The 26,896-nt window shown below is 45.3% G+C and overlaps 1 protein-coding gene across 1 annotated transcript in view; it reads right to left on the bottom strand.

Moving 5' to 3' along the window:
• Positions 1-19,157, bottom strand: part of DDAH1 (dimethylarginine dimethylaminohydrolase 1) — a 51,718-nt gene extending 32,561 nt beyond the window's left edge. Inside the window, exon 1 of the mRNA XM_061465201.1 lies at positions 18,742-19,157. Coding sequence (XP_061321185.1) covers positions 18,742-19,047 — 306 coding nt within the window. The 5' untranslated portion in view covers positions 19,048-19,157. The remainder of the gene's footprint in view (positions 1-18,741) is intronic.
• Positions 19,158-26,896: the final 7,739 nt, after the last annotated feature.

Genomic DNA, 26,896 nt, shown 5'->3' with positions numbered 1-26,896 from the left:
CAAAGCACACCAGGGACTGATTTCGCCTCTGCTCCAAGCAAGCTATCCTGTGCCTGGATGGGGGCAGATGTGATGTCATTTTTCCACCCCCAAGTTGCTCTGCTGCAGCTCTTTTAGGAGCTCAGCTACTGGCTCAGCCACAGAGCATGTGTGGTGGTATTTCTGCTTTGGGGAACTCGATGTTACTCAGTGGCTGACGTGAATCCCAGTGTTGTACGAGGCAGCAGAGCAGAATTCCCTCGCTCCCTGTTTTACCCTATAAGGGCATTCCATGATGGTGCTGCAAACCTGTGCCTTCACACAGATTTTCTACAGCTGCTGCAGCACAGCAAAACCAAGCCCGAGCTTGGATTCCTGCGTGCTGTGATAATCAGCTGGGGTTCGGAAAATCCTTCAAAAAATCCAACGTTCTGGCAACTTAACAAAGCTACTGAAAAAAACAACAGTTTAACATCTGGAATCAAAATACTCCCATACTCCAAAGAAGTCCAAGACCAACACAGCACAGAACATCATCATCCCCCCCCCCCAACTATTACTGTACAGCACTTTCTTGTCCCCAGCTCAGTCAAACTGGAATGTTTGCATCAAGATGCTGAAGCATACTGGAAGTCATGCAGGAAGGTGGGAAGATAAAGAGCTATTCATACACTTGAACTTTTCTTAATTTTCTGGGTTTTGTTTATTTTTATTCCTGTCCTATGGATTTCCTTGTCTTTTAATGCATCTTAATCTTCATCAATATTTAACTCTGCAGCAGAAATACTGCATACTTTGTTTTCCCATTTAACTTGAGAGTAGAGGAGGGGGAAGAAAAAAAACCCTACATCCATAGGAAGAAAAACAGCCAGTTCTAAAGGAAACTACTTTTCTTTTGTCCACAATATGTCCTGGAATAGGACATCTTGTGTCCTGGAACAGAGTCGGGGAGAAGGATGAAAGAGAAAGGTGATCACCAAGAGCACCATGCTATTTCGGAGACTGAGCCAGGGTCATCATTCAGGACACTTCTTCCTACCTCTGGAAGGAAGTAGTAGGAAGACCTACAATGGACTTAACTCTCAGCAGACACTACAGTTTCCTGTAGCATCATTCTCAATCAACAAGCAACCACGTAATTACACACACTATGTATCTATACACTCACATCTACACACATAAATAGGTACGAGACCCAGCTGGGGATAGTGATGCTTAGCAAACTGCTGAAAGCGAAGGGACATCTGCCATAATCTTCAGTATTTCCTGGAATAGCTATTTCCCACCTCACAGAACAGACTGCTCTGCAAGGTCTGCCCAGGACAGAGCAGAACTGATATAACCCTGTGCTGGCAGAGATGCTCCTCATGACACTTACCTGGCTCACTGTACCACACCAAGGGCCTTCAACAGAAACACACTATTTTTGTGTTTCCCTTGCCTCTTACTGAAACTTCTAAGTTCAGGTCATGCCCTGAAAAGTCTCAGATGCCCAGTTTTCCACCTCCCCCCTCTGACTGGGGGTGGCACCCGGAACAGCACTTGTGCCTGGGATACCAGCAGCCTCCATGCATCTGTTTAGAAATAAGATGAAGAAAATCTCAGTTAAAATGTATGGAGGGTTAAGCTTTCCAGCACACTGTTTTCCATGTTGTACGTAGGCTTTCCTTGAAAAAAAGAATTATGCTTGGACAAGCTCATGGTCTCTGCCCTCTATCAGAGTTATTGGAGCTTGTGGTAGAGCAAATCAGACCCCAGATACCAACTTTTGCAGTATTAAAAGTAATGTTGGGCTACCTGCAACACTGTCACCCACCAGTCTCCAAAATATGCTAAGGCCCCAGAAGAACCTGTGCACACTTTCGCTTGGAACCAGCAGGAAGCAAACTCAAACCCAGAATGCACTTCTATTTCCATGTGTTGCATCATGGTTTGTACACTTTAATCCCAGTGCATCAAGCTCTCTTGCAAAGGGGACTTGGACTCGGATTGCAAGAGCTCAGCACTTGTATCATCCCTTCACATGATTATTTCTAAGGAATTTTGCTAATGTAACAGGACAGCAGAAACAGACTGTGTCATATTCAGGTTTGTGAATGCGTTCGGATGCACTCTGGCTCAGCAGAGCTGGGAGTGATGCCACGCCGAGCCCTGGTGTGCAGGAAACCATCCAGACTACAGTGCTTTGGGACCCCTCTGGATTAACTGCAAAACCAGACAGGTCAACCTAATCAGTTTCATGTGCAGGTACACCTCCCAAAAATGTGGAAATACTGAGACAGAACTCTGACAGAGCCATGGAAGGCCCACGTTACAGAACCAAGGTGTTACTCCATCTCCCCATTCCCTGAAACCTAGTTTCACATCAACAGACACGTGGTACACAAAACAACACCTTTCAAGTGCTCTTACAGAAATGAAGGAATCCTTCCCACACCTCTGCAGCTCAAGTGGGTCATGATCTGCTGTGGACAGACACAAAGTGGTAAATCCCTGCCCAGCCACTCAGACAAGGGAAGCTATGGGTGCTCTTTGGAGCTTTGCCTCTGGGTTCCCAGCACATGGCATGGCAGTGCCAGGGCCCAGCTCCCTGGTGGCACAGCTGTGCTTGAGCAAAGCTGGTGAGGCCAAGCCCAGCCACCAACCAGTGGCTGCAGCAGGCAGAGAACCAAAATGCCTCCAAACACTAAGGAATCAAGTGAGAGTCACTAAACTCCTGTTAGAGAAGAACCTGCATGGGTTGTTTTGTTCCTCTGAACACAGGAAGCCCTACCCAGTTAAGCAAAAAGCAAACCTGAACAGATGTGGAAAACTGGGACCAGAAGCAGTTAGTGCTGTTTTCAGCAGGCTGCTCACAGAACAGTAAGTCTGGTCTGTCATGCCAGGCGTTCAGACGGCTTAGCTTTTCATTTAAGATTTTTCCTCTCAATCAGAGCAAACAATATCAACAGGCACTTCAGGAGTACAAACAAGGTTTTTAAATGTAGCCTGGATGTTTTCTGGGCTCATGAGACTTACACGAAATGTCCCTCTCCATGCAAATTAGTCCTCTTTTCAAATACAAATATAAGCCACTAAATCTTCTCTTATTTCAAGCAGAACCAACCCTACCCCCTCCAAATAAAACCCAATACACAGCTCTTCATCCCTACCTTGAAGCAGAAGTTTGATCTACAACTTAATGGCATGTATGGATATTCCAGTGGCACCGCTGCACCATTTGAGGAGAGTTGTATGAAGCATCTCTCCAGTGCAGACCTGAACACCACTAAGGACACTGGCACAAAAGGTTTTTCAGTGTGTCTGTGGAAGTGATTGTTAAGGAGCAGCTACTTGAGAAGCTATTCCTTCCCTATACAACACAGCTGTGATACAGGGACAAAAACTAAGCCAAGCAGCTGGGGTAAAACCAGTGCTCCCATTCCAAGCTCAAGGCATCACTTCATGGATTTCCATTCTCCTTCTGTGTTGCTGCTTCCTAATTCCCTAGTGAGGATGGTATAACTGCAAACCACAGCAGTTTTTAAAAGGCTGCATGAGTCCATCCTCTGTCTTTTGTGCTGTCTACAATAAACCTTCTTAGAGGGCAGCAGAGGACAGTGAGAGGTCTACCTTCCTACTCACAGGCAGGGTAAATGAGCCCCACAGATGCACACCTACCCTTTCTCCAGGCTGCAAAGCCCCCAGACACACATGCAATCTATTCTAACACTTTTCCCTCTTTTTTCCCCCCACTTTTCTCTCTATCCTGCCCCTTTTCCTCTAGTATCAAAACTGTATCCTGCTTGCTGCGTTTTACTTCCACAACTTCTTACCCCCTCTCATAGTTAATCCCTCCCTTTCGGCAGCTGGCTGCCCAGGGGACACTTCTGCCTTTTCACTATTACACTATACAGAATGTAATGAATCTTTAATTAAATGGGCTTGATGAGGAAAGTCATTCAAACTGGGCTTCATCAGCAAGACAAAACCCCAGCTGTCTTTCTTAAAGGATATAATTTTATCCTTTACAAGTTTAAAATACTTATATTTTAACTTGTATATTTAAAATATATCCTTTATATTACAAAGGATATAATGAAGCACAGTTTAAAATACCTGGAACGCAATTTTAGCACTACAGAACAACAATTTTCATTTGTTAGGTAAGCAGGGAATGACTGAAGGAGAAAAATCTCTAAGATCTTAACCAATCAGGCACAGTTTAAGCCATGCAGCTTTTATGGCAATTCCTTCATAAACCAAGAGCTTCTAACAATCTAACAGGGTTAATGCAACCACTAACAGGAGCACAACCTGTTTCACAGGGACTGTCATTAGCACACCCAAATTACAGAAGATCAGTGCAAGGGCTCTAGAAAAGGCACCTCTGGGAAGCTTACTGTAGCTCAACGGAAATGGAGTAAATAAAGCACGCATCATCAGCACATCCTCAACGTGCGTCTCATCCCTTTAGGATAAGAGCAACACTGGGAGCTTCTCTTGTTTAATCTGTACAAGAGGATTCATGTGCTCTGCACTCAATAGCTCTTCACATTGACTTCAGTGGGAATATGCTACCCTGGATTTCAGAAGAAAGCGTTAACAGAAAGTTAATGAGGTAAAAGCCACATTATGAATGGACCAAAGAAAAAATGCTCCTAAAGCTATTTCCTGCCCTGCTGTGATTGAATATATGCCTTTTAAGGCCTCACCTCACTCCCCCCTCCCCCTTAGGCAATGCTTTATTGTACCCCAAGACTTTCTCCACTTTTCTAATCAGTTTCCATTATGTTCTTTTCCTTTAAAGTCTCCCACTGTTACAGCTCCACCAGGAGCAATAATGCTGAAAACGGCAGCATAGACTGGTTACAGACTTTTAAATAGTCTTGAAATGGAGCCAAGGTGGAATAAGTCTACTGGACAGGGGGGTTAAAGCACCAGGGCTCTGACTGCAGCGCCTGCATCCCTGCTCTAGCCAAGGCAGCTCTGCACACGACAACATGGAAAGTTTTAGAGCAGAGTCTAGCCTAGGGCAAGAAAAAACTCCTGATCTACAGCTTTTAAGAAGGATGTTATGAACCAGGGGGCTGGATTTGGACCCCTTCAAACCAGAGGGAGACCCAAATGCAGAGCACCACATTGCAGCAGACCAGTGTTCAACCCAGACAGAGTCTTCCTTATTACTCCTCCTCTAGAAGGAGGGTGATGCACATTTGCTTCATGTATTCACTTCTTGCTTTTATGTTCAGAGCAGAAAATCACCCCCACACCTCACACATACACTCTGCTATCACATCCATTGAACTATTTTACCTTATGAATATTTTACATCAAAAATTTCTCTCTCCAGCACATTCCCACCCCTCCAGCTCACACTTGCAACCTGTAAGGCTCAGAGCTGGCTGGCAATCTCATGAGACAGGCTCTCACAAGAATTTCCTGCTTCTGGTTCAGCCAGACATACTGCAACAACAGACGCTCTTGCAGTAGTTTGGCACCTCCACTCCTTGTTCAGGCCAAGACCCAGGAATGCAAGTGAAAAAAAACCCCACTTTTTAATTTCTAGCATTTTAAAATAGCTCTTCCCTCTGCTGCCGTGGGTGTCTGCTTGGCTTCCATGCTAAAAGACTGCTTCCACCAAGATTAACTGGATTTGGAAAGTACAGTGCTGAAGGTTCCACCAAAAAATCTGCTTCCCAGAAAAACCGCTTGGTAAGGCACCACCACAGTAAGGCACTGGAGCAGTTTACTCCAGAGAAGCAAGTGTTATGAAAACAACAAACAACTGACCCTCCAAGTACACTGAATTAGGTTTTCCACGAGTCCCAAGGTACTTCCAGCAAGCATTTCTGTCAAGGCAATCTAGCTGGTGAAAACTCCGCATAGGAACCTCAGGCAAGACCCAAGTTCTTCCAGGTATATTCCTAAGAGTGCAATTCATGATGGATGAAGTATTTCCATGTTTTCTAGTCTCATTGATTGAGCTACCATGCAAGCCTACACTACAGCTGATCTGGACGATTTCTCAGTATGACTAACGTCTTGCAGTAAATACTTCAGATACTTGTAGGATGCTACAGTTCACACCTGTGCTTCATCATAGGGAGCATCTTTCTAGGCATCACTTCTGGGTCAATGCAATTTCCACTGACAGATCAGCTTGGGAAAAAGCCTTGCTGGAAATTCAGGACTTAGGCCACATGCAGATGCACTCAGACAAATTCCCTCTTCTCATGCCAGGTCTCACCTGAACACATGCCCATGCCACTGGCATGATGGACCATGCTGGACACTGTGGAGAGTCCTAGCTCCTTTCAAGAGGGGTCACCCTCATACCTTCTAGTTGTTCACTGAAATGCAGTCTCCTACAGCCTATGCTGATACAGCAGCAGTTGTAGCTTGAGATACTTTCCAACACACATTTTCTGTACTTCCTGCATGCAATGGCTCACTCCTGCCTTATGCCTCATGCTTAGCTTTCTTACAGCACCAAAACCAGGGGTACAGACAGCTCAGTTTTCAAGGATGAGTTTAGAAACAGAAGCCCAAACTTCTCAGTACAAGTGCTCATAGCTGCATTTGGCTCCTAAACCACCAAACCTGGGCTCAGGAGGAAAGCTTGCACTTCCCATTCAGGGCTTTGGTCAGAGGACGCATACCACAGTGTGAGCAGTTATTCAGGCATGTTAAAACACTTTGAGAAGATTCTGCTGCTGATCTTATCTACAGGCATTATCACCTATGCTGGTGTCTGTGCAGGGATGGGGTTAATACCTTGCACCAGATAGGGTACGCATGAAAAGGAAAGCTGGGACTGATAAAGCCACCTCCGCATCCTCTGCTCCTCTGGAGTGCCTTCCCAACAAGCTAAATGAATGCGTCTATTTTCCACTAGGTATAAAGGGGCAAACCTACAGAAAATCTCATTACTAGTGCAGTCAATGTATACGGGAGGCTTGTCAGATGCTTTATGAATCAGCAATGAAGAGAGAGCTTTCCCAGCCCTGCAGGAGCATGTAAAAAGCAAGGCAAAGATTAAGTGTTCTTTAAATATCCATGCTCCACATGGATTTAGCTTGTTCTTAAAACTCATTGCGGGATATATTTAATATTGCTAATTATATTAATATAATATATTGCTGTATTTAATACTATGCATGCAAGTTCTATTGTGCTATTAGCCACATACTTTCAAAGGCACCACACTACAGTCTAAAATCTCCTAGTCAATATTAAAGGGTAAGAAACACTTTAAACTAAAATCATATCATCTTGATGAATGTTACATTATGTCAGACTTTCCGCTATTGAAAAACATGATCATGAGATTAGCTCAGGGAGATGTAGCCCATTCCATGTGTTTAAATATTTAACATGACTGTCAATATGTATTCTGTAAGGATAATAAAACTAAAATGGGTTTTCAGCACTTTTCATATTGCTCCCAAGAAGTCCAGTTTGTTACCATCATAGCGCTTCATGGCAGATGTAGGTAAGCAGTGAATCTGCTTTCAGGAATGCAAAGCAAGGCACTATTTTTAGACTCGGTCCCTGGATTTATATGTCTGAATCAGACCTTACACACTGTTTTATTAGCAGTCCCTTGTTTACATTCCACCCTGGAGAAATACAAACCTGTTTCTCACAAAGTTTCAGGAATACTGCTGCACTTTGGAGGACTGCTAGACATCTAGGAGCTCCCACTAAGCTTCTGGCTGTGTGCAGCAATCTTGTAAAGAGGGTAAGAGAACTAAGCAGAGTGGAAACTAGGTTAAAATCAGAGAAGCCTGGTGCAGAATTACAAGCAGTGCTTTTAGTCCTTAAGACAAAGCACAGACAGAGCACATTTCAACCGCACAAAAGGTTTTGGTGGTTTCTGGTGGCTGCTGACATCTGTGCCAAGGTTACCCTAAAGATGGAGAAATGAGAAAGATAAAGCCATGCTCAGGAAATATCAAAGCCAGGACATGAAACAGCAAGTCCCAGCAGAGACAGGACACGCTTGCAACCAGCGGAGGGGACAGTTGCTGGAGTATTTCCCTGCCAGGACCACAAACCCAGCTGCCTTTGTCAGAGCCATGCATTGCAGTCACCCTTCTTTGTATTAGTTTCACCTCTCTTGGCATTTACCTTTTCTACTCCCCAGTCATCCTGCATGGCAAGGACACAATGCCACAGCCATCCAGGCAGCAGGGGAGTCATGGCTCCAGCTACCGGGTCAGGCAAACCCATTGGGAATGTTACTACAGCCAAGTGACCAGCACCAATGCAAACAAATGTGGCACAAGAGCCCTCACTCCCTCCCCAGCAGGATGTAACACCTACACATCCAGACTCCCATAGCCCATTTGATCAGCGCATCATTGATGCCATGGGTCCACACCAGGCTTCCATGCAGAGGGCTGATGGCTGGGAAGACTTTTGGAAACGTGGCGGCCAAAGAGTGCTTACCATCCAACCCTGCCCAAACCATTTCTAGTCCTGCTCCTCTGAAGCTCTCCAGACAGCCCTATGCAATGCATGGCTGGTTTGATGCTCTCCTGTCAGAAACAGTTTTCAGGCTGCTCATGGCATTACCTCAGATAAGATGGATGCACTCCTGGCAGCCTGCCATTTCAAACCTGCCCCCCCCCCCCCCCCCCCCATCAGTCCCATTTCTGCCTTTTGCAGTTTAAAGAAGACCAGCAGTTCTACTTCACAAGTTTTCAGTGATGCTATTAGCTGTTAAGCAGGGCATAGGGACAGAAAAGAGAAAGGAGTGGTGCCTTTTCCAAAAGACTCCTTGCACTCTGAAAATGAGCTACTATTTCCTATCACCAATGCTGGTATATTCAGGCTCAATCAATCTCTATCAGGCTATTTGGGAAAAGCCTGTCCATCTCCACAGCACAAACTGGCACGTTATCAGCTGCCAACAACTGTCCCATAACATAGACAGCAGGGCTCATGGGAGTCTGTCCTTCCCTTGGCACCATTCTGCAAAGGCTCTTCTAGGACACTCCATTCCATAACATTAAGCCTGGCTCTCAATATATCAAACCACTGTATGCCAAGTATTCATTGCTAGGCCTTTCTATGAATAATTTTGCAAAGCTTGGATGGCAATATGTTTTCACAGCTGATGTGGAAAAGCTAGAAAAAACATTTCCCAATGAGAAATCTCTGCTTTACAAAGTGTGCACTGTTTCTTAGGGTCAATCTGACTTGCTAAAGAGCAGGGTGGGGGGATGCTTTTATAATACTGACATGAAATATCTCTGACTGTCTTCATGGTGGAATCTTTGTTTTCTGCCAACTGAGACAGATTTACTGTGGCAGGGAAGAAAAAAAAATAAACCAATATCTGACCTCAGAGCAGCTATATCTCATGCTAGTGATGGCCCATCTTACACCATCAGGCATCCTGATAAAGTCTGAACACAGGTCCCCCTTGCCAGGTGGGATGGAAACACCAGCAAGATCTCTGCAAGGTTCTTTGGGGAACTCGTGACCTTCAGGATCACAGCAAGTGACTCATTATGAGTACACTAAACAGCTATCAGTATTACAGCTTATTTATAACACATGAACAGCTTAAGTGGATCTAAGAGACTTGTATATCCAAGCAGCCTGACTCCAACAGCAGTCAGTACTGGCAGCTTAAGAATAACAAAGTGGACTAGCATAGAGTGCTGCTGTCACCAGTGTATTTTCCCCAGCTTATTGTAAGAGGCAGTGTACATATTTCCAAAGCCAGATACTGTGCATCTGCATCAAAGTGTTAAACAACTACTGATGGATCTCTCTTTCATTAGTTGATGCTCAGCTGTACTTCTGGCCCCTGAAACATCCTGGCAATGAATCTGACAGTTCAGTTGTGCACTGCATGACAAAAGTACTTGCTTCTGTTTGAATTAGCTGCCGTTATTTCTCTGGACATCATCAAGTTTCACACTATTGCTCCCAAATAATTTTCTCTGCACCATTTGAAATATTGTAGAGCTCTCCTATTTCTCCACTCCCCCAAATAATGTTGAGCTGAAGGCATTTACCTAATTAGCACCACTCCATACTGCAGCAGTCCTATACTGCAGCAAGGTCTTCTCATCCACCTCCAACTTTTCCGCTTACACTGCGTTTCCAGATTGGGTAACCAGAACCTCACACAGCATTTCAGGTCCAGATGAATAATCAGTAAAAAGGGCCTTTCAGCAACAGTGGAGGAATACAGCATTTAGGAGTTCTGGAAACAGACACCTAAAGGGGACTGCCCTAACCCAGAGCCCTGTGGCCAAGGCAAGCTGGCTGTTTTACAGTGCCACAATAAGGTCACATCCCAGCACAGAGAATTAGCAAACACTTGCCTTAAGGGTCATAAGAGATTGCTGCACAGGCACTAGTATTCCCATCGGAGGCTTATAACAGATACAAAGCCATGAAGTATTGCATTAAACTTAAGTGAATACCTAATGACTAGCAATAGCCACACCACATCTTCTCTGTACAGTCTTGGAAGAACATTAAATATTGACATTCATCACTTTTACTGTTTTAAGCACAGTGATGACAGGCACACTCGGCTATCTGGGTAGGTGAAACTCTGTAACGTACTTGTGCTGTTTGCAAAATTAACTCTGTAGGGCTGGTAAATGACTCAACTTTGCAGAGACGCATGGTCTGAAGTGTACTGCTGACCATGTAAAGAATTTTAAAACACGTACCTTGCTATTTCTGGAGAACAGGCCAAAAACTGTCTCTAAAGCCCTTGTATTCTAGCTTGGGTTTGCATGGAGATGACTATTTCCATGGCCACTACTCTCTGACTCAAAGGACATTAACCACACTTTAGTGCAGAGACATATGCACAAGCATTATTCTTACTCTGTAGGAGTGCTCTTTCAATGAGGTATGGGATTCAGCTTCCCCGACAGCTCTTACATTAAGCCTTAGAAAAAGAACAGAGAAATGCAAAATCAATTGCAACACTGCCAATAGCATCCAATTATGTGGCAGTCTTATTTCAGTTTGCTTCTGTGGCCAGCTGGGACTGAGATGAGACAGATGATTTCATCTTGCCAGAGAACTCTGGTTGGCATCCAGAGCCAGAAATGGATAGCCAGTTCTTATATTATTAACATACATAAACCTTCCAGAAACAAGTTATCACAATTATTTTTTAAAGATAGTGCCAAATACTGAGTCGCTACTGAAATGAAAATGAATTCTCCAAGTCTTGAGCACGCTATTTCTTAAGTACTTGTTTGGGTTTATTTTTTACTCAAAATGATGTAGAACTGGTACATTACAGTGTGGCCACTGACTGCGGCCTTGGATGACTGCAAAACCCATCTCAGGTACATCTCAGCCATAAAACAAGTCATTTAATTTTTCCTGAAGGAAAAAGCCTGTCTACAGCTAGAGCAGAGACTCACATTCTTAAATTAGCACCAAAGGAATCCCACTGGTTTTATATGAAGTATTAGGGGTTTTACATAAAATAATTAGGACCTTCAAACTGGAGGATGCTTGGCAAGATGTAGCATTAGGGCAACAAGTGAACCCAATGAACATGGTATCAGAATGTGGAAAGTACTACCCTCATAAAGCCACCTGCTAGTAGGGCCTGCAAATATTAAGGACTATCTACCCCACTGGCTTATATATATAGCTACACAAAGAGCAGAGGTGTGCCCTGCCACTGGGGATGCCATCCCAGCTCCTGTTCTTTCTATGGGAAGTACAGTACAGCCCAGCAGCACTATAGCCTGGGCTCTGCGTAGGAGCATGGCAGGCAGGACATGTCAGGACCCTGGCTTGGGAGACAAGTACACAGGGGCTATGGGAGGCCAATCTGGAGACACGGAGGGCAAGGGAGCAGCCCAGATGGAGAGACACAGGACTGAAGGAGAGTTTGCAAGTGGAAGCACATGGGAAGCAGAAGAGGGAAAATGAAGATGTAAGCTTCTGTGTGTGTCCTAGCACAACACTGGGAGCAGCTGCGGCCTGTGCCATCAGTACAGCATGGGAAACCTCGCAGGGGGCTGCGCTCTCCATATCAGAGCATCTCAGAAGCCACCAGGCAGAAGCAGAGCACACAGCTCTTCTGCATCACAATGCTCTGCTCCTCTCTGCTCCACCACCCTCCCCAGATGCTGTCAGATCCCACAGTTAGCAAGACAGCACTGCAGTCTACATACCAGCCCTCTCTTCTGCAGAGAGCGTAGGGAGCTGCAGGCTTGTACGAAGCATAGGGTTTAAAAAACACAAATGCAAAAGCCATCAGGAAACCTGCACTGGGGATGTTACAAACACACCTTTGGATCCCAAATCCAAAATTCTAGCAGTGACTGTGATAAACTAGTGTCTACAATGCTACCAAAGATTTAGGTTCAATTTGAAAGCCTGGGCAGAAATCTCTTGGGGAAGGAGCAGGGTAACGCCAAGCCATGTGTGCCAGAGCAGCCGAAAACGCTCTTTGCACTTTCTTAAGGAAATGCTTAAGGTTATTTGGAGTCTTTAACCACTTAGCATTTGCACTGAACCATAAGCCCACCAAGGGCTACTTATCACAGCTAACAGAACAGTGATTAACAAGGTACAAAAGCCAACATCAGGCTTGCACAGTAATAATCAGTGTCCACAGGAGATTAAAAACCAGGCATTTAATTTGGCTTCTGCCTTTTTTTAAACCTTCTGGTCAGAAAATTGGATATCCTTGAGGAACTTCACACCACAATTTAATAACAAAGTCTAAATATTGCCTCTGCTAGAAAAGCATGAAATCCGAGTTGCTCCTAGACTGTCCTTAAAGATTGTTTTGCAGTTCTATAGATAGAAATCAATTACAATGAATACAGTCCACTTTCATTGATCTGACTAGAAGCTACTTCCTAACATTTTCATTAAATCTGTGATCACAGAAGCAAAATAGCAAATGAAAAAATACAGCTCTTGGCGTAACCAATTCACCCAAGGAGCAGTCCTATTAATGTAGGGTCAGAGCTATATTAGCAGTGAACCTCAAGACCAAAGAACAACCCACCCAAACCAAGAGGCAGCACTTAAACTGCAAAAGAGGTGGAAAGCAGAGCCACAGAAAGAAATCAGACTGCTTCAGGAGGCCAAAAGATCCTTCCTCATGTCTACCAATACTACCATTACATAGGCTCCTGATATGTCTACCTGATAATGTCCAAATGATTTGGGGTTTTTTTTAGACTTCTCAATACTGTTTAAGAGCAAACTTAAGTACTTTTTTGAGGACCTTTGCTCCTCTACTGCAAGCTTTTTAGTTAATTTATATGCCAATACAAAACCACCAAAAATGAAAGCCAATGAAATATATTATAGAAAACACTGATGCAGATGCTGACAAGAGTTACTTTGCTACCCATGATGAACATCCCGTTTGCTCCCGCAGAAAGCTTCCAAGTGACACACTTTGTGGAAGATCATTACACCTGGTTCTGCACAAAGACAATCAAAACCCACATTAAAACTCGGGTATACATCTTATCTGATGTCTGGCTGGTAATTCTCAACTTGTTTTCAATATAACAAAACAACACATTGACAATATCTTGCATGCTTTCACTCCAGTTGTAAGGTTAGACTGAGAAGATGCTGAAAAGGATAGGCTGAAGGAGCATGTGTATGGCACAGTGTATAACAGGAAACATAACATAATCAGGCAAGAAGTTGGAAAGGTACTTAGTGCAATTGCTAAGTTTTGCCAGCCTTCACAAAGTTTTTGTTTAAATTTACCCAGCCACTATTTAAGCCCTAAGCACCACTACAGTAGTGACCTCTGTGCTTTATCGTGAGTTTTCTAGGCAGAACACCAAAGTTAAAGGCTAAAGCACAATAAGGACATGCAGAGGGGCCAGTGCAAATGTACAAGACTGACACAATTTGTTGTAACAGTTTTAAGAACTATGAATTATTTAAAGTGGTATTAAAATGTGTAATCTCTTGCCCCTCTAATGATCAGAAAGTGTTAATCCTCCATGGAAATGAGAGATGTTTGCCAGTTGTCCCCAGTGTGTCCTGGGGGAATGGGAAACAACAATACTCTTGGGTGGAATTTTCCTCTTGATAACAGAGGAAGAAACTGCATTGATTTCTTCTGCAGCAGCTCCTGAAGCTTCCTGAGCACCAGATATTCTCCCTTCCTTTTGCAGCAGCAGAGAAGAGGCCAGATCACTGTGGGTGAATTTTGCTGAGCTTTTGGGTTTCCATCTATCTGCATAAGCACAAAAGTGTGGAAATGCTGTTATGTGCTACCCCAAGCACATAAAGACAACTTAGGCAACAAGAGCAATGTGCTGATGAGGGCTCTTCTCAGCAACTAACTCTATTGTGCTCAGAAGGTGACGTGAAGAGTTTATACTAGAGAATAAACAATTGAGAACATACTGCTGGAACAAAAGGTGCTGGAACTGGCAATCTTATCAGCGATCACAACCTTTCCATTGGAGTTACTCAACTTGAGCATCAAGCATACTGGTGACTGCACACAGCTCAACAGAACACCAGCTTATCCACATTAACAGTTTACCTCTGGCTTACTTCAAAAGCCTTTAACCTTTCTGCTAAACCCAACACTCAAGAAACTATGAATTTTAAAGTAAGTTCAGAAGTTGATTAACACAGAAACATAATACATTGGACTAAGTCTCACTCTTGCAAGCAAATCATTAAATGCATGACTAATGGTTCTATTTTACTACAAAAATACTGGGCTTTTTCCCAGTACTGACTGACCATGACCAAATTTAATCCAACTCTTTTTTTCTCCCTACAATAACTTGGAGCAAGAACAGACAGAACTTCAGGTTTTATTTTGGTTTGTTCCAGACAATCAGTAAAAAAATCCAATAGTACTGGAGGGGTAAAAAACAGTATCTACACAAACTCAAAAGCTCAATCAATGCTATTGCAAACTACTGCAGAAATCTGCCTGCTCCATACCGTGTTATAGTAATTGACAACAAGCCTTCTTAACAAGGAGTCTAGTCAGTGAAAGAACACACTGCATCAGTTCTTCAATATTGCATTATGGGTTTTCAGGAGCATGAAACAGGGGAGATGGAGACAGTTCATGCATGGGGCAGTTTGTAAGGCAGCATAACACACCTGAAACAGCACAGCTCCAGCTGTGCATTCAACCAGGTTGTTGTCTTTGGGATGCATCTTGGCAGCCCCTCTGTGCCCTTCAACTTTCACTGCCTAATCAGACTTCAGAGCCTGACCTACTGCATGCCTTGTGACATGTTTCCTGGACACAATCCCTCCCTCTATTAATTCTCTGCAGAAATGATACTCTACAACCCTGCTTTCCTCATCCGCTTCCTCAACTGCTCCTGCCTGCTCTGTACAGACATCCATTACACAGTTGAAATCAGCAAGACAAGCCTGGCTGGGTCCTGCCTTACAGGGAGGCTTAGGTCAGGAGTGCATGCTCAGGAGCTGGGCTTTATGTTAACTGGGTTAATCCAGGCATGTGCCAACTGTGCTGCTAAAATATTCATGGCTTTGCACTTACACATTACATAAAACGAGACTTCACTTTGAGAAGCCAGTGCTGTAGGTAGGCTGCATTCACTCTTTCCTTCTGTTACCCAATTGACCATGCAAGTGACAATGCACTGCAACAGCCTTGGTTTACTTTCATACCAGGCTGACAAAGGCAGTTGAAATAGGAGTGCAGTTTTTCAGAGGCAGCATGAAGAAATTGGTTTCACAGAGCTTCATCCTGATTTTCTAGCAGCAGATCCATCAGGCCAGGAGCAATCTAGGTTTAATACTGTCTGCTCTCTTGACAGTGGAGATTTCATGGCAGTTCAACTGACATATGCCTGACTCCACATATCGTAACATACAGTTGCTCACAGAAAAAATCACATTGGAAGGGACCTCAGGGTATTTCTAGGCCAACCTCCCACTCAAGGCAAGGGCAGCTATAAGAACAGACCAGGTTGCTCAGGGCTTTATCCAGCTGGGTCTTGAAAACCTCCAAGGATGCACAGCTTCTCCAGACCCTTGTTCCACGGCTTGGCTGTCCCCATGAAAAGGCTTCTTCTTATACCCCATTAAAACCTCATACTTCAATCCAGGTCTGTTGTCCCTTGCCCTCCTGCCAAACAGCTGAAGAGCCTGGTTCCACGCTCTTGGTAAGATGCAGCCTGTGAGTGCTAAGTAAAGGGAGTAATCACCTCCCTCAGTCTACTGGACCTGCTCTCATTAACACAGCCCAGGGTCCTATTGGTTTTCTTTACCACAGGGACGCACTGTTGGCTCATGGCCACTGTGCTGCCCACCAGACCTCACCCAGGGTTTTTTCTGCAGCTCTATCCCTCACCCATTCAGTCCCATCCAGGGAACATTCCTTCCCTGAGGCAGGACTTTGCATTTGTCTCTGTTTAAGTCCACAAGATCCCACGGTTCAGACCCATCCTTCAGCCTGGACCTCTCACCCTTGTCCCCCTCACCCCTGTCTGGGGCAGTTCACAGCTTTATACAGATGCCTCCACCTCCACTAAAGGTCTCTAGTGAAGCCATTTAACAGGGCAGATACTAGAACAGACCCCACAGCAACTTCTCTTGCCACCAGAGAACAGGAATTATCCCCATAGGGAATTTAAAGACTGAACGTAAGCCTCAGAAAAGGCTACTGATAGACACCCACCAGGATGAACAGGAGGGTCAGGGGCAGGCACTGAACTCCCTCAGCTTAGGTGGCCACAGGATTAAGTAAGTGGCTGAATTGCCTGCAGCTGGAACCTCTAGAACCAGGGCTGGAGACAGCAAAAGCAGAGAAGCTCTGGCTGCAATAGAAAACACCCTCTTATGAAGCTACAAGAAACACTGCTGCTTCTTGGGGGGCTCCTTCTGACAGCAGAATCATCATAGATGTTCACCAAGAAGCCTAAGACGCGCACCAAGCCCTCCACCACGGCATGCAGAGCTCTAGACAAAGTAGTCATGTATGTATTTCTGCTTTCTAAAGCCTTAACTATCTTGCTGGCTTCAAAATGACATTCTGGGCACTACTCAGACAAAGCAGACTCACAAGCTAAACACAACTGACTCAGTTACCATGCTGGAGATGGGAGGCTATGCCACGGGATGCCTTGAAGGGGAGAAGGACTAGGAGCAGACAGGCATCATCCCACCCAAATGTGCACCTTCTCCCCCTCTCTGCAAGACACTGCTGTAATGATGTTCCCAGAAGAACCAATTGTAAATAATTAAGAACAACATGTTCAGACAAGCACTACACTGCAGTGCATTGTTATAGCTTTAAGAGGACACTTGTTCAATTACTTTTCTTTTTCTACTTCAGAAGACTCAAGGGAGGGATTTGCTCCATTATCCAAGAAAACTAAAGAGGTTCAAATTACACTTCAAATCTTTTTCTCTTTTCTTGATTCATGACTGTGCTTGGACAAGTCACCCATGGAAAGAGGTAAATCTACTCTCATAAAGGGCAAACTGCAAACAGCAGCAGGAGTCCCAGAGCTATATACCAGTGAGTCATGGGAAGGACCAGTGAAAACTCACTTGGACTCTGGCTGAGAAACAGCTGCTTCTGAGAGTAGCATGTGGCAAACGTACTTTCCTCTGATGCCATCACCTTTAAGAGCACTCAGATGTACTTCAAAGGGTAAACACACATGGGTACACACAAAGAAATGCACATGTACAGGATGTGTATAGAGTCGCAGACTCCTGCACTGTTGGGCAAAATTCAGGTGAGCTTCGTAATTGCTACATGAAGAGCACTATATCAAAAATACCAAGTAGAGACACTCGTGCATTGCACTCAATGGCCAAGAGCAACAACTACTGCTATACTACAACTTGTAGCCCAACTCTGTCCCACAGGCACAGTATGTGCTTGTGGATCACAAGATGAGCTATGGTACCACAGAGAAAACGGGAACTGAAAGAGGGTTATGTTAAAGCATGCTTACAAGGAAGGCAGATTGCCAGTGGAGTAGCTCGCAGCTTCTGAGTAAGGTTAAATTTGCTACTTAAAACTCATTGAGCAGAAAACTGGGTGACACTTAAACGCATACACTGCCTGAGCTAGCTTATAAATGGGCTGAGCATGTTAAGGAAACCCCAAGAATACCTAAAGTAGGACTCCTACGGCTGTGCACCCTTCACACCCTTCTCCAACAAAGCAGCCTGCATCCCCCATACACCCACACCTCTCACCACGGGGCCTGCAGCGGCTGCCCAGGGAAGGCCACAGCAAATTCAAGGGCACTGATGCTAACGCCAAGTCCACCAAAACAGACACCAGCTCTTGCACACAGACAAGGTGCACTTGGCTCAGGTACCAGTAACGCGCTGCCTGGAACCCAGCTCATGTAATGCAAACGAGGCTTGGATGGGGCAGTGCTGCAGCAGGGACACACAGACCCCCACAGTCCACCGACAATCCGTCCCCCAGGACCGAGCCAGCCGCCCCTCAGAAAGGATGAGTCACAGCTCACTGACCACTTGCTCTTAGGAGCACAGCACCGCTCCCCGACAAGCCCCAGCGCCGCCGGGCTCCGTCGGCCGGGACGGCAGCGGGAGGCCAGCAAGAGCCGCTGCCCGGGGCCCGCCGCTGAGAGCAGCCGCTCCGCCACCGACCGCTGCCGCTGTTGCCTCCCTTCACCGCTCCCGCCGGGGCTCTGGGGCGGGCCCGGGGACACACCCGACGGGGCGGCCGCCCCAACCCCACCTGCGCGGTGCGAGGACCGCTCCCGTAGCCTCCGCCGGACCGGGCCATACCGGACCGCACCGTACCTCCTTCCTGCGGCTGGGCGCGCCTGGGCGGGTGATGAGCGCGGTCTCCTCGCACACCACAGCCACATCCTCCACGAAGACGCAGTCGGGGAGGCTCTCATCGGCCGGCAGCTCCAGCACCTGCAGCCCCAGCTTGCCCCGGAGCACACCCACGTACAGCTGATGCTCCCGCTCCGCGCGGGCGAAGTCCACCTCCGGGCCCGCCGCCCTGCGCAGCGCCTGCCGGCATAAGGACTCGGGCAGCGCCCGTACCACGGCGTGCGTGCAGCGCCCGAAGGCTGCAGGGCCGCCGCCCAGCCCAGCCATGCTGCACGGCGGGGCGCAGAGCAAGGAGGGAGGGAGGGATAGCGAAAGGGACGAGCGGTCACAACCGCCGCCGGCCCTGGCAGCTGATAAAGCGCCGCCCGCGGCCCGGCCGCGCCCCATTGGCTCCCCACCAGGCACATTTCCATGGGGCCGCCGCCAAGCGCGCTCCCATTGGCTGGCGGCGGCGGCCGGGCCGCGCCATTGGCAGCCTCCCTCAGGGAGCCGCTTACCTGGGCGGCGGGCGGGAGCGGTGGCACTTCTGGTTCAGTCCCGGCACGGGGGCGAGCCCCGTAGTGACGGTGGAACCTCGACCTGAAGGTCGAGGCGCTTGTCCCAGGGCAGGGCGCTGGGGCTGCCCATGCGTGCCCCAGGGCTCCGGTACCACAACACGGCTTGAGAGGCAGCGCGTTTGCACGTAGTAATTTCACATAGCTGTGTATAAACACGTAATTGCACTCACACAGTGCAAACACCTGCCTTGAATGAGCATTTCTAGGCTCATTCGAGCTCGGTCCGAGCAGGGGTGAGGTTGCTCATCCTTCCTGCTTGGGTGTGCCTTAGGCTTGATGCCTTGGCTGCCTGTGGCTTCCCAGTGGCAGAGCAGACAGCTCGGCTGTCTATCCATGCGGCCAAAGAACATCCCATTATGGAAGCAGTTCCAAATACAGATCCAAATGAGATAAGCCCAATCACATCCCAATCTCTTGTCATGGCTTCTTACATGGCACAGCTTGTTCACCTCTTTCACCCTGCCAAAGTTTCCACCTATGTGGGGTAAAGGGGGCAGCAGTATTTTGCTCCAGAGACTGAAACAATGAACATTTTCCACTCTTTCCCCTAAAAGAAACCCTTATTTCTCCCTATCTCATTTTCCCCAGGTTTTATCCTGACTTGAAGTCATCCCACACAAGGGCCAGCCCTTTCGGCGCACACATCTGTCTTCCAGGCGGGAGGCAAGTGAAGCTCTGGGCAGCAGACATGCACGGACAGCACCAGCCCCGGGTCGCTGCTGTGGGCGCTCTCCCAGGTACCTCTGAGGTCTCTTCTCGCTGGAGCAGACAGGGAGAGAGGAGGAGCATTCATTTTCCTTCCAGCTCTTCTTTCACCAGCAGGGCTCTTCCAAATGCTGCCCTGGTCACCGGGAGGATGCCAGCAGCGCACAGCTCCATGTGCCCACTTCAGTGCTCAGAAAAAACCCAGGCAGCTGCCTTTGGCTATCACGGACATCAGCACACTGTCATCATGTGGGAATATAGCTAGGGAATAACACAAAGGAAATACCAAGATGTGTTTCCAAAATGGCAGCAGACTATTTTCACCTGCATTTTCCACAAGTTCTCCAAATATCTGGTAAAGGCTGCCTTTACTTAAGGTGCATAAGCACAGTTATTTGAGTAATGTCATTCACTCAATAATGTGCAGATATTACTCTTAAACAAATGGACAGATAATTGAGTTGCTATCACGTAGGACATTTCAAATCCTTGAGAAACCACTACAAATGCTATTAGACTGGTATGATGCGTAGTCCTCCCACAGTCGTTAAAGGCTATTTCAACTAACTACACATTTGAGAAATGGCCATTGGCACACTTTGGTTTGCTTTTTGTTAGAGTGACTTTTAGCCAGAAGACAAAGTGCCACTATCTTTCTGTAGTTAAAAAACAATTGCCAGGGTTCCTATCTGAAAAGGCATTGAAAATAATTGTTCTAGCAGCCAATGGATCAGAAAGTTCTAGTTAATACGGATTTTCTTGCCATCTATAAATACCTTATGAGTGTATAAGTGGTGGCAATTTTCAGAACTCACAGAGATTACAAGAGTATGTGTTCCGAAGTAATGCCACAGTCACCTTGTACTCATGTGGTACAGTGGAACAGTGGGGTTTGCCTGGAGGCATTGCCACCAGCTCAGGCTGACTTCAGGGGCCAAGGCTGCTCCGTGGGAGCTGGTCAGGTATTGCTTCTGACAGCTTTCCAATACCTTTCTGCATTGTGGGAGATAAGGCTGGAAGAAGAAGGATTTCTTTATGAGATTCCGCGGTATGAGATAATGGTATGCTACAAATACAGTGTGTTTTGGAAATACAAAACATCAGCTATTTAGACAAGATTACAGAAGTAATGAGTACAGTAACAGAAAAAAAAAAGTCATCTGTATTTCCATAAATGTATAAATTAGTGCAGTTTAAATTCAAATGAAGATCTGTTTGCTGACTGTGATTGTTCTATTATTTATGTTAAACAGAAAGGCGTCATTAACAATGTAGGAACAAGATGCACCTAAAAGAAGATTGTATTTATAGTAAGAATAACCAAAATTAATAAAATACCAGTTTACTCACAAATTAACATTACATAATGGAATGTGCTCACACAGTCTTGCAGGAATGCTATTTTAATTCATCATATGCAGTAATACAAAATGAGTCAGCTACAGTTATCCACATAGTATTAATTGTCTACCTTGCTCTATATTGCTTGTCTACTGTGGATGCTAGAGAGGGACTCTTCATCAGGAAATGTAGTGACAGGACAAGAGGTGATGGGTTCAAGCTTAAACAGGGGAAGTTCAGGTTAGATGTAAGGAAGTTCTTTACTGTGAGGGTGGTGAGGCACTGGAACAGGTTGCCCAGAGAAGTGATAAATGCTCCATCCCTGGAGTTCAATGCCCTGTTGGACAGAGCCTCGGGCAACATGGTCTAGTGCAAGGCATCCCTGCCCATGTCAGGGGAGTTGGAACTGGATGATCTTACGGTCCTTTCCAACCCAAACCATTCTATGATTCTACCGCCAGTATTTTCCTGTAATTTCGTCCTGCTGGAAAGGCTCGTGTAAAAGGGCACAGCTGCCCCCAGCAAAAAAAAAAGAAAAGCTGTGTCATGCTATGGAATTCATGAAGAGCAATGAAAACTATGCCTGTAAAAGAAAATGGACTGCAGAACACTTCAGCAGTATCACAAAAAGCTGTATATAGAAAGGATAAAATGCTTCATACAGAAAAGGATGCAAATCCAGGTGTTTTGTGACTGACACTACACAGAGTCATCTGCTGGCAGTGACAGTGAGATGAAAATTGCCTTGCAAAATGCTCTTGAGGATGCATATGTGAATAGCGCATTCACTGTCAGGAGAAAAGGATAGACATTGAAACTGGAGATAAGGTTTAAAAGTTATGATGGAAGTCACCGATACACTGAGTGGAACTTCATGCATTTAACAGTCAGTAGCAGCATATTGGTAAGATTCTCTTTATTTTTATCTTACACCTATGACTTGAGAAAGTCTGCAGCTAAGTAAAAAAACACCACAAAGATGAAGGGAGTAATTTCCATAAGGAAGGGGGCAAGCAAGGGACCTCAATTGTAGCAAGCAGAAGTACGGAAAACTGTGTAACAATAAACAGCACAGTAAAAGACTGCCTGGGAAGAACATGCGGCCTCTATACCAGGTCTTCTTAAGAAGTTAGAGAAATATCTGGCTGCAAAGGTTGAACACACTTCCCATCACTTGCAGGTGCTGGAACACCACTGCTGGCTCTGAAGCTTTAATGGACGTCTCACACTATTAATGAAATGCTACTTGAAACTTGAGACAGTGAAAAGCCAGGACAAGACAGCAACTGAGCCATTCAATCACCAGTACGTCCTGCTATGGCAATGGGAATCTGTACCAGAAAGATGGGGATATACTGAATTTCACCTTTTAAAGGAATATGGGTTTAAGTGATTTCTTCAGCTCAATGAAAAAACATGCAACTACTGCATAGCCAAATGCCATTATTAATAGAAGCAAACACTGCTCTGGAGGAAATGCTCCCATTATCATCAATGGGTCAGTCTCTCAGTAAAGATATAGGATCAGGCCTTACAGCCATAAAAAAGAAAAACGTTACTTTAATAATGCTTTAGATACACAAAAAGCAACTCAGAATTTTCCACCCATGTAGTTGACAGAAGTTTTCAATTTCTGCTCTACTACTGTAATACAAAACTCCACAGTGATTCAGTGAATTAGTATTTATACTAAATAATCAAGTGTTTGGGCTCCTCATTTAGAGGAGTTAAAGACATTAGGCAGCAAGGCACTTCACTCTACTGCATGGACAAACTCTGGTGTGTTTTTGCATTGCTGAACAGATTTTGCCCACCATCTATCCTTTAGGTAATAGATCACTCATGGAAGAGGAGACCAACCTCTTCTGGATAGCAGAAATCAAGAGTGCATCTGCCAGCCTGTAGAGAAATCCTTTTGGGAAGCAGCATTTTCCCTTGCCTGAGTGGGACCCAAGCTATCTCATAGAGTCTTGCTAGGGTTAGATTAATCCTATATATAGTTCAGGAGAACACAGTATTTGTTTTGTCTTCTACTGGATGATAGATAGGGTGCTTTCTCAGCTAGCATTCTGCATCCTCCAGAGAAGGAGGAATTTCCATGAGCTGACAGCTATGCAGTTGTTGGGAGACCGAGCTGTCAAAGGATGATTCTTTAAAAGCCAGCTTTGGCAGCATTGTTGCCATGGGACATGGTACCAAGGAGCCTGGACAGCATGCAGAGGCGCAGGACATTCCTCACATTTGTAGTCTTCCCACGTGCTTTGTTACAATATGTTGCACTAGAACAATCAAGAACAACGTTTGGATTCACTTGGCTGAGCAAACAGATCACTGGGGAGGGAGCTGCAGGACTGTTACCATTTACCTCATGTGCTCCTACCTCCTCATCTTCACCATGACTTACATCCACTTCTGCCCTTCCTTCTCTACAGGGGAAAAGGCACCTGTTGAATTGTAAAAGGAGCATGGATTGGTTACCACAGGTTCAGATGACCATGACTGAAAATTGTTATTTTTTTCCCAGGCAGATTAGTACTGCCTGGAAATTTATGCTGAACTACAGTAGCTGCCATCTCACTTACAGTAAAGAATAGAAAGACACCATTTATTTCCCTGATGGACATCGTTCCCAGAAATATGCCAGAAATGGTATGCCAGGCAGGAGAGAAAGGGGAGACAGGGCTAGGATAAGTGCTTTGTAAACTGTTTTTTTTGTGGCTGCCCTGGGAAAATTAGACAATAAGACTTTTCCTTCTATCAGTCAGAGTTTTTAATAAAGTATGCTATTTTATCAGCTTGGCAAGAAAGCATCAGCTCCAGCAGTAGAAGAGAGGATGGCTCATGCCATTTGCACTTACGCAGCTATTGTTCAGTGGGTCTCATGGATCTAAAACCAGCTGCTGTGAGGTGCTGCAGGTGCTCCCATAGGCAGCATAAAAAGGTTGCCTGAAGGAAGGGTGGGATAAAGTCTTTGGTGAATGATAGCTGTTAAATTGGTTTGCATTGATACAAAGGGTATAATGCATGTGCTGTTTTTTTTTCTCCCCTTCAAGTCTTTTACCAAAACTATACTTTTATTCCCTAAAAAAAAGCTTTGAAAACGTGGTTTGATGCAGGTTAGTATTTTCTAAACAACCCAAGCCTGTTGCAGGGTAACAGGAGTTGCTTTTTAATATTTATCCTAAGTCTCCATTCCCCTTTTTCTATGGAGCCAGCTGACCAGCTGGCAGCACCCGCAGGTATGGCAGGCTGTCCTTGTCTTTCATTGCCTCAAAAGCCCTTGCAAGCTCAGCAGTGAGAGGCAATGACATTTGGCTGTAGCATTTCTTGCTTTCTTAGTTTGTATTTCCCATTTCTTCCAGGACCCAGCTGCCTGAGAATGAATTCCCAGCTTTTCTTATCACTTAGGCATCTGTTGCCTTGATTTGTACATGCTTCATGCATTTTTGGTGTTAACTTTATATGAAACTTGTTATAGTGGAATTAGCTTTTACATCCACAAGAAAGAGACTATGGAGAGACGCATATCTCTGTATGTCTATGTATGCACACGAGTCAACAACTTTGTGGTTTCCCTTGTATGCAAGCAAAGGGCAAGCAGCTCTTTTGCCAGCTTCCTTGGCAGTAAGATTAGTGCTAGAGACAAACAGATTAATACATCACAAATGAAGCTATGAAAGTGAAAGATTTGTGCTAGGCTTTTTTACTGAGTATCTTAATGTGGTGTCCTAAGTGTCAGAGTTAAGAAGCTATAAAACATGAAAAGATACACAGATTTACTTCAGTATTGATGTTTCCAAGGCTGGTGGCCATTCCTCACAGAACAGATGCGAAATTATCTTTTTTTCTTCAAAAGAAAAGCTGTTTGCCCCTCCACAGGGGAACAATGGGTAGGCGCTTCCACAGGAAACAGGTAGTATACAGGGAGTGACACCAGTTGGAAGGCTTGAGGAGGCAGTGGGTGATCGGTTTGTTCTATTTGAACTTGCGCCGTTCCTTATAACTCAGCGGAAAGGTTTCTGGATGCCTGTAATGCACCAGCTGAAAACAAATGAAGACATTGAGCAGTTAAGGTGCAGTTTAGAAAGGGACAGAACTCCTACTCCCCACGATTTCACTGACAAGTAGTGCCACCGCATACAATGGGGACCAGAGGCAGCACAGAGGGCACTGCCTTCGCCAGATAAACCAGCAGGAGATGAAGCACCCTTGATACCACCTAACTGTTGATGGTGAGAGAACGCTGAGCTGAAGCTTCTATGGGAATTCAATGTCTCTTTTCTGAACGTCAATAAGAAGACCAGAGCCTGTGTATCCGCTGTTAGGATCATGTACCCTTGTAGTGCAAAAGCTGTTCCTGATGTCCACTTCAAACGTCTCAAGCTGCAACTTCTGACTGATTTATCCTCAACACCTGATGAGAAGAATTTGTCTCCATTTTGTAACTGCCTTTCAAGTACCCGTAAGTTGTTATTAGCTCTTTCTTAGCCTTCTCTTTTCAAAACCAAACAAGCCTAGCTCCCTAAACCCCCTTCCATGCCATGTATTTCAGACCCCTAATCACCTTGGTCATCCTTCGCAGCCCAATGTCCAATTTCTCAATGTCTCTCTTGAGCCGGGAGCCACAGGCTGAACACAATATGCCAGGTATGGTCTCACCAGTATCCATTAGAGGAAGATAATAATTACTTACCATTTACTGGCCATGATCATCCTAGTGCAGCCCAATATATTATTTGTAGACTGTGAAACTAGTTTGTCGGTTCCTATTTCATGCGTACATATGTAGAGTTTGTACATTTGCAAATCTCTGCAGTTCTCCTTGTTGACCTTCATGGAGTTGCTGCTTCAGTTGCACTGAAGCCCAGGGCTCAGGTTTCACCGGGTTGGTCTAAATTCTTCCAGAGATCAGCATGATTCAAAATGAAGATTACCACTTCAGCATATTCCAAGCACAAAGAGCAAAAAGGTAGATCAAACTGAATTACTGCCGTTAAAAACAACAGCAACCTTCTACACATAACACAAACCCTTCTATCCTTTCCCCTGATTAGCAGGAATTCTACCAAAAAGTAGCTCCTCCCATTTAGTTCTATGGGAATCACACAGCTCTATTCAGCTCCAGGAAACTATGCCTAGTTACACCAGTAAAAGATCTTGTCCACCTTTTCCTCTGCTGTCTTGAAACTGGTGGGTACAACTCTTCTTTCCCCTCTCTTCTCCCCCCCAAAATCCTGAGGACTTCTGATGAGCTGTAAATTACTATTTGTTATGTCCTGCAGCAGTTCTGCACCGATGCTCATACTTCTGTCTGATCTGTTGATATTTCAAAATCTCTGTCATTCTACGTTTGATAGCAATTTATTATTTTGTGAAAATCCAACTGCTTTGGTTTTAGGAAGACAAAGAAACACTGGCAGCCACGTTACTGGAAAGGAATGAACATTGTCTTGATACATTGCTAGGAGAAGTCCATTCACATAGTGAATATGCTTGCCAATACCTTTTCTGAC

This window comes from Pezoporus flaviventris, unplaced genomic scaffold, assembly GCF_033815535.1.
Source record: "Pezoporus flaviventris isolate CSIRO_AGI_PZ_B2104156 unplaced genomic scaffold, CSIRO_AGI_Pfla_v1 ptg000040l, whole genome shotgun sequence".
Lineage (NCBI taxonomy): Eukaryota > Metazoa > Chordata > Aves > Psittaciformes > Psittacidae > Pezoporus > Pezoporus flaviventris.
Note: the sequence above shows the minus strand (reverse complement) of the source record. Positions and strands in the feature narration are given on the sequence as shown.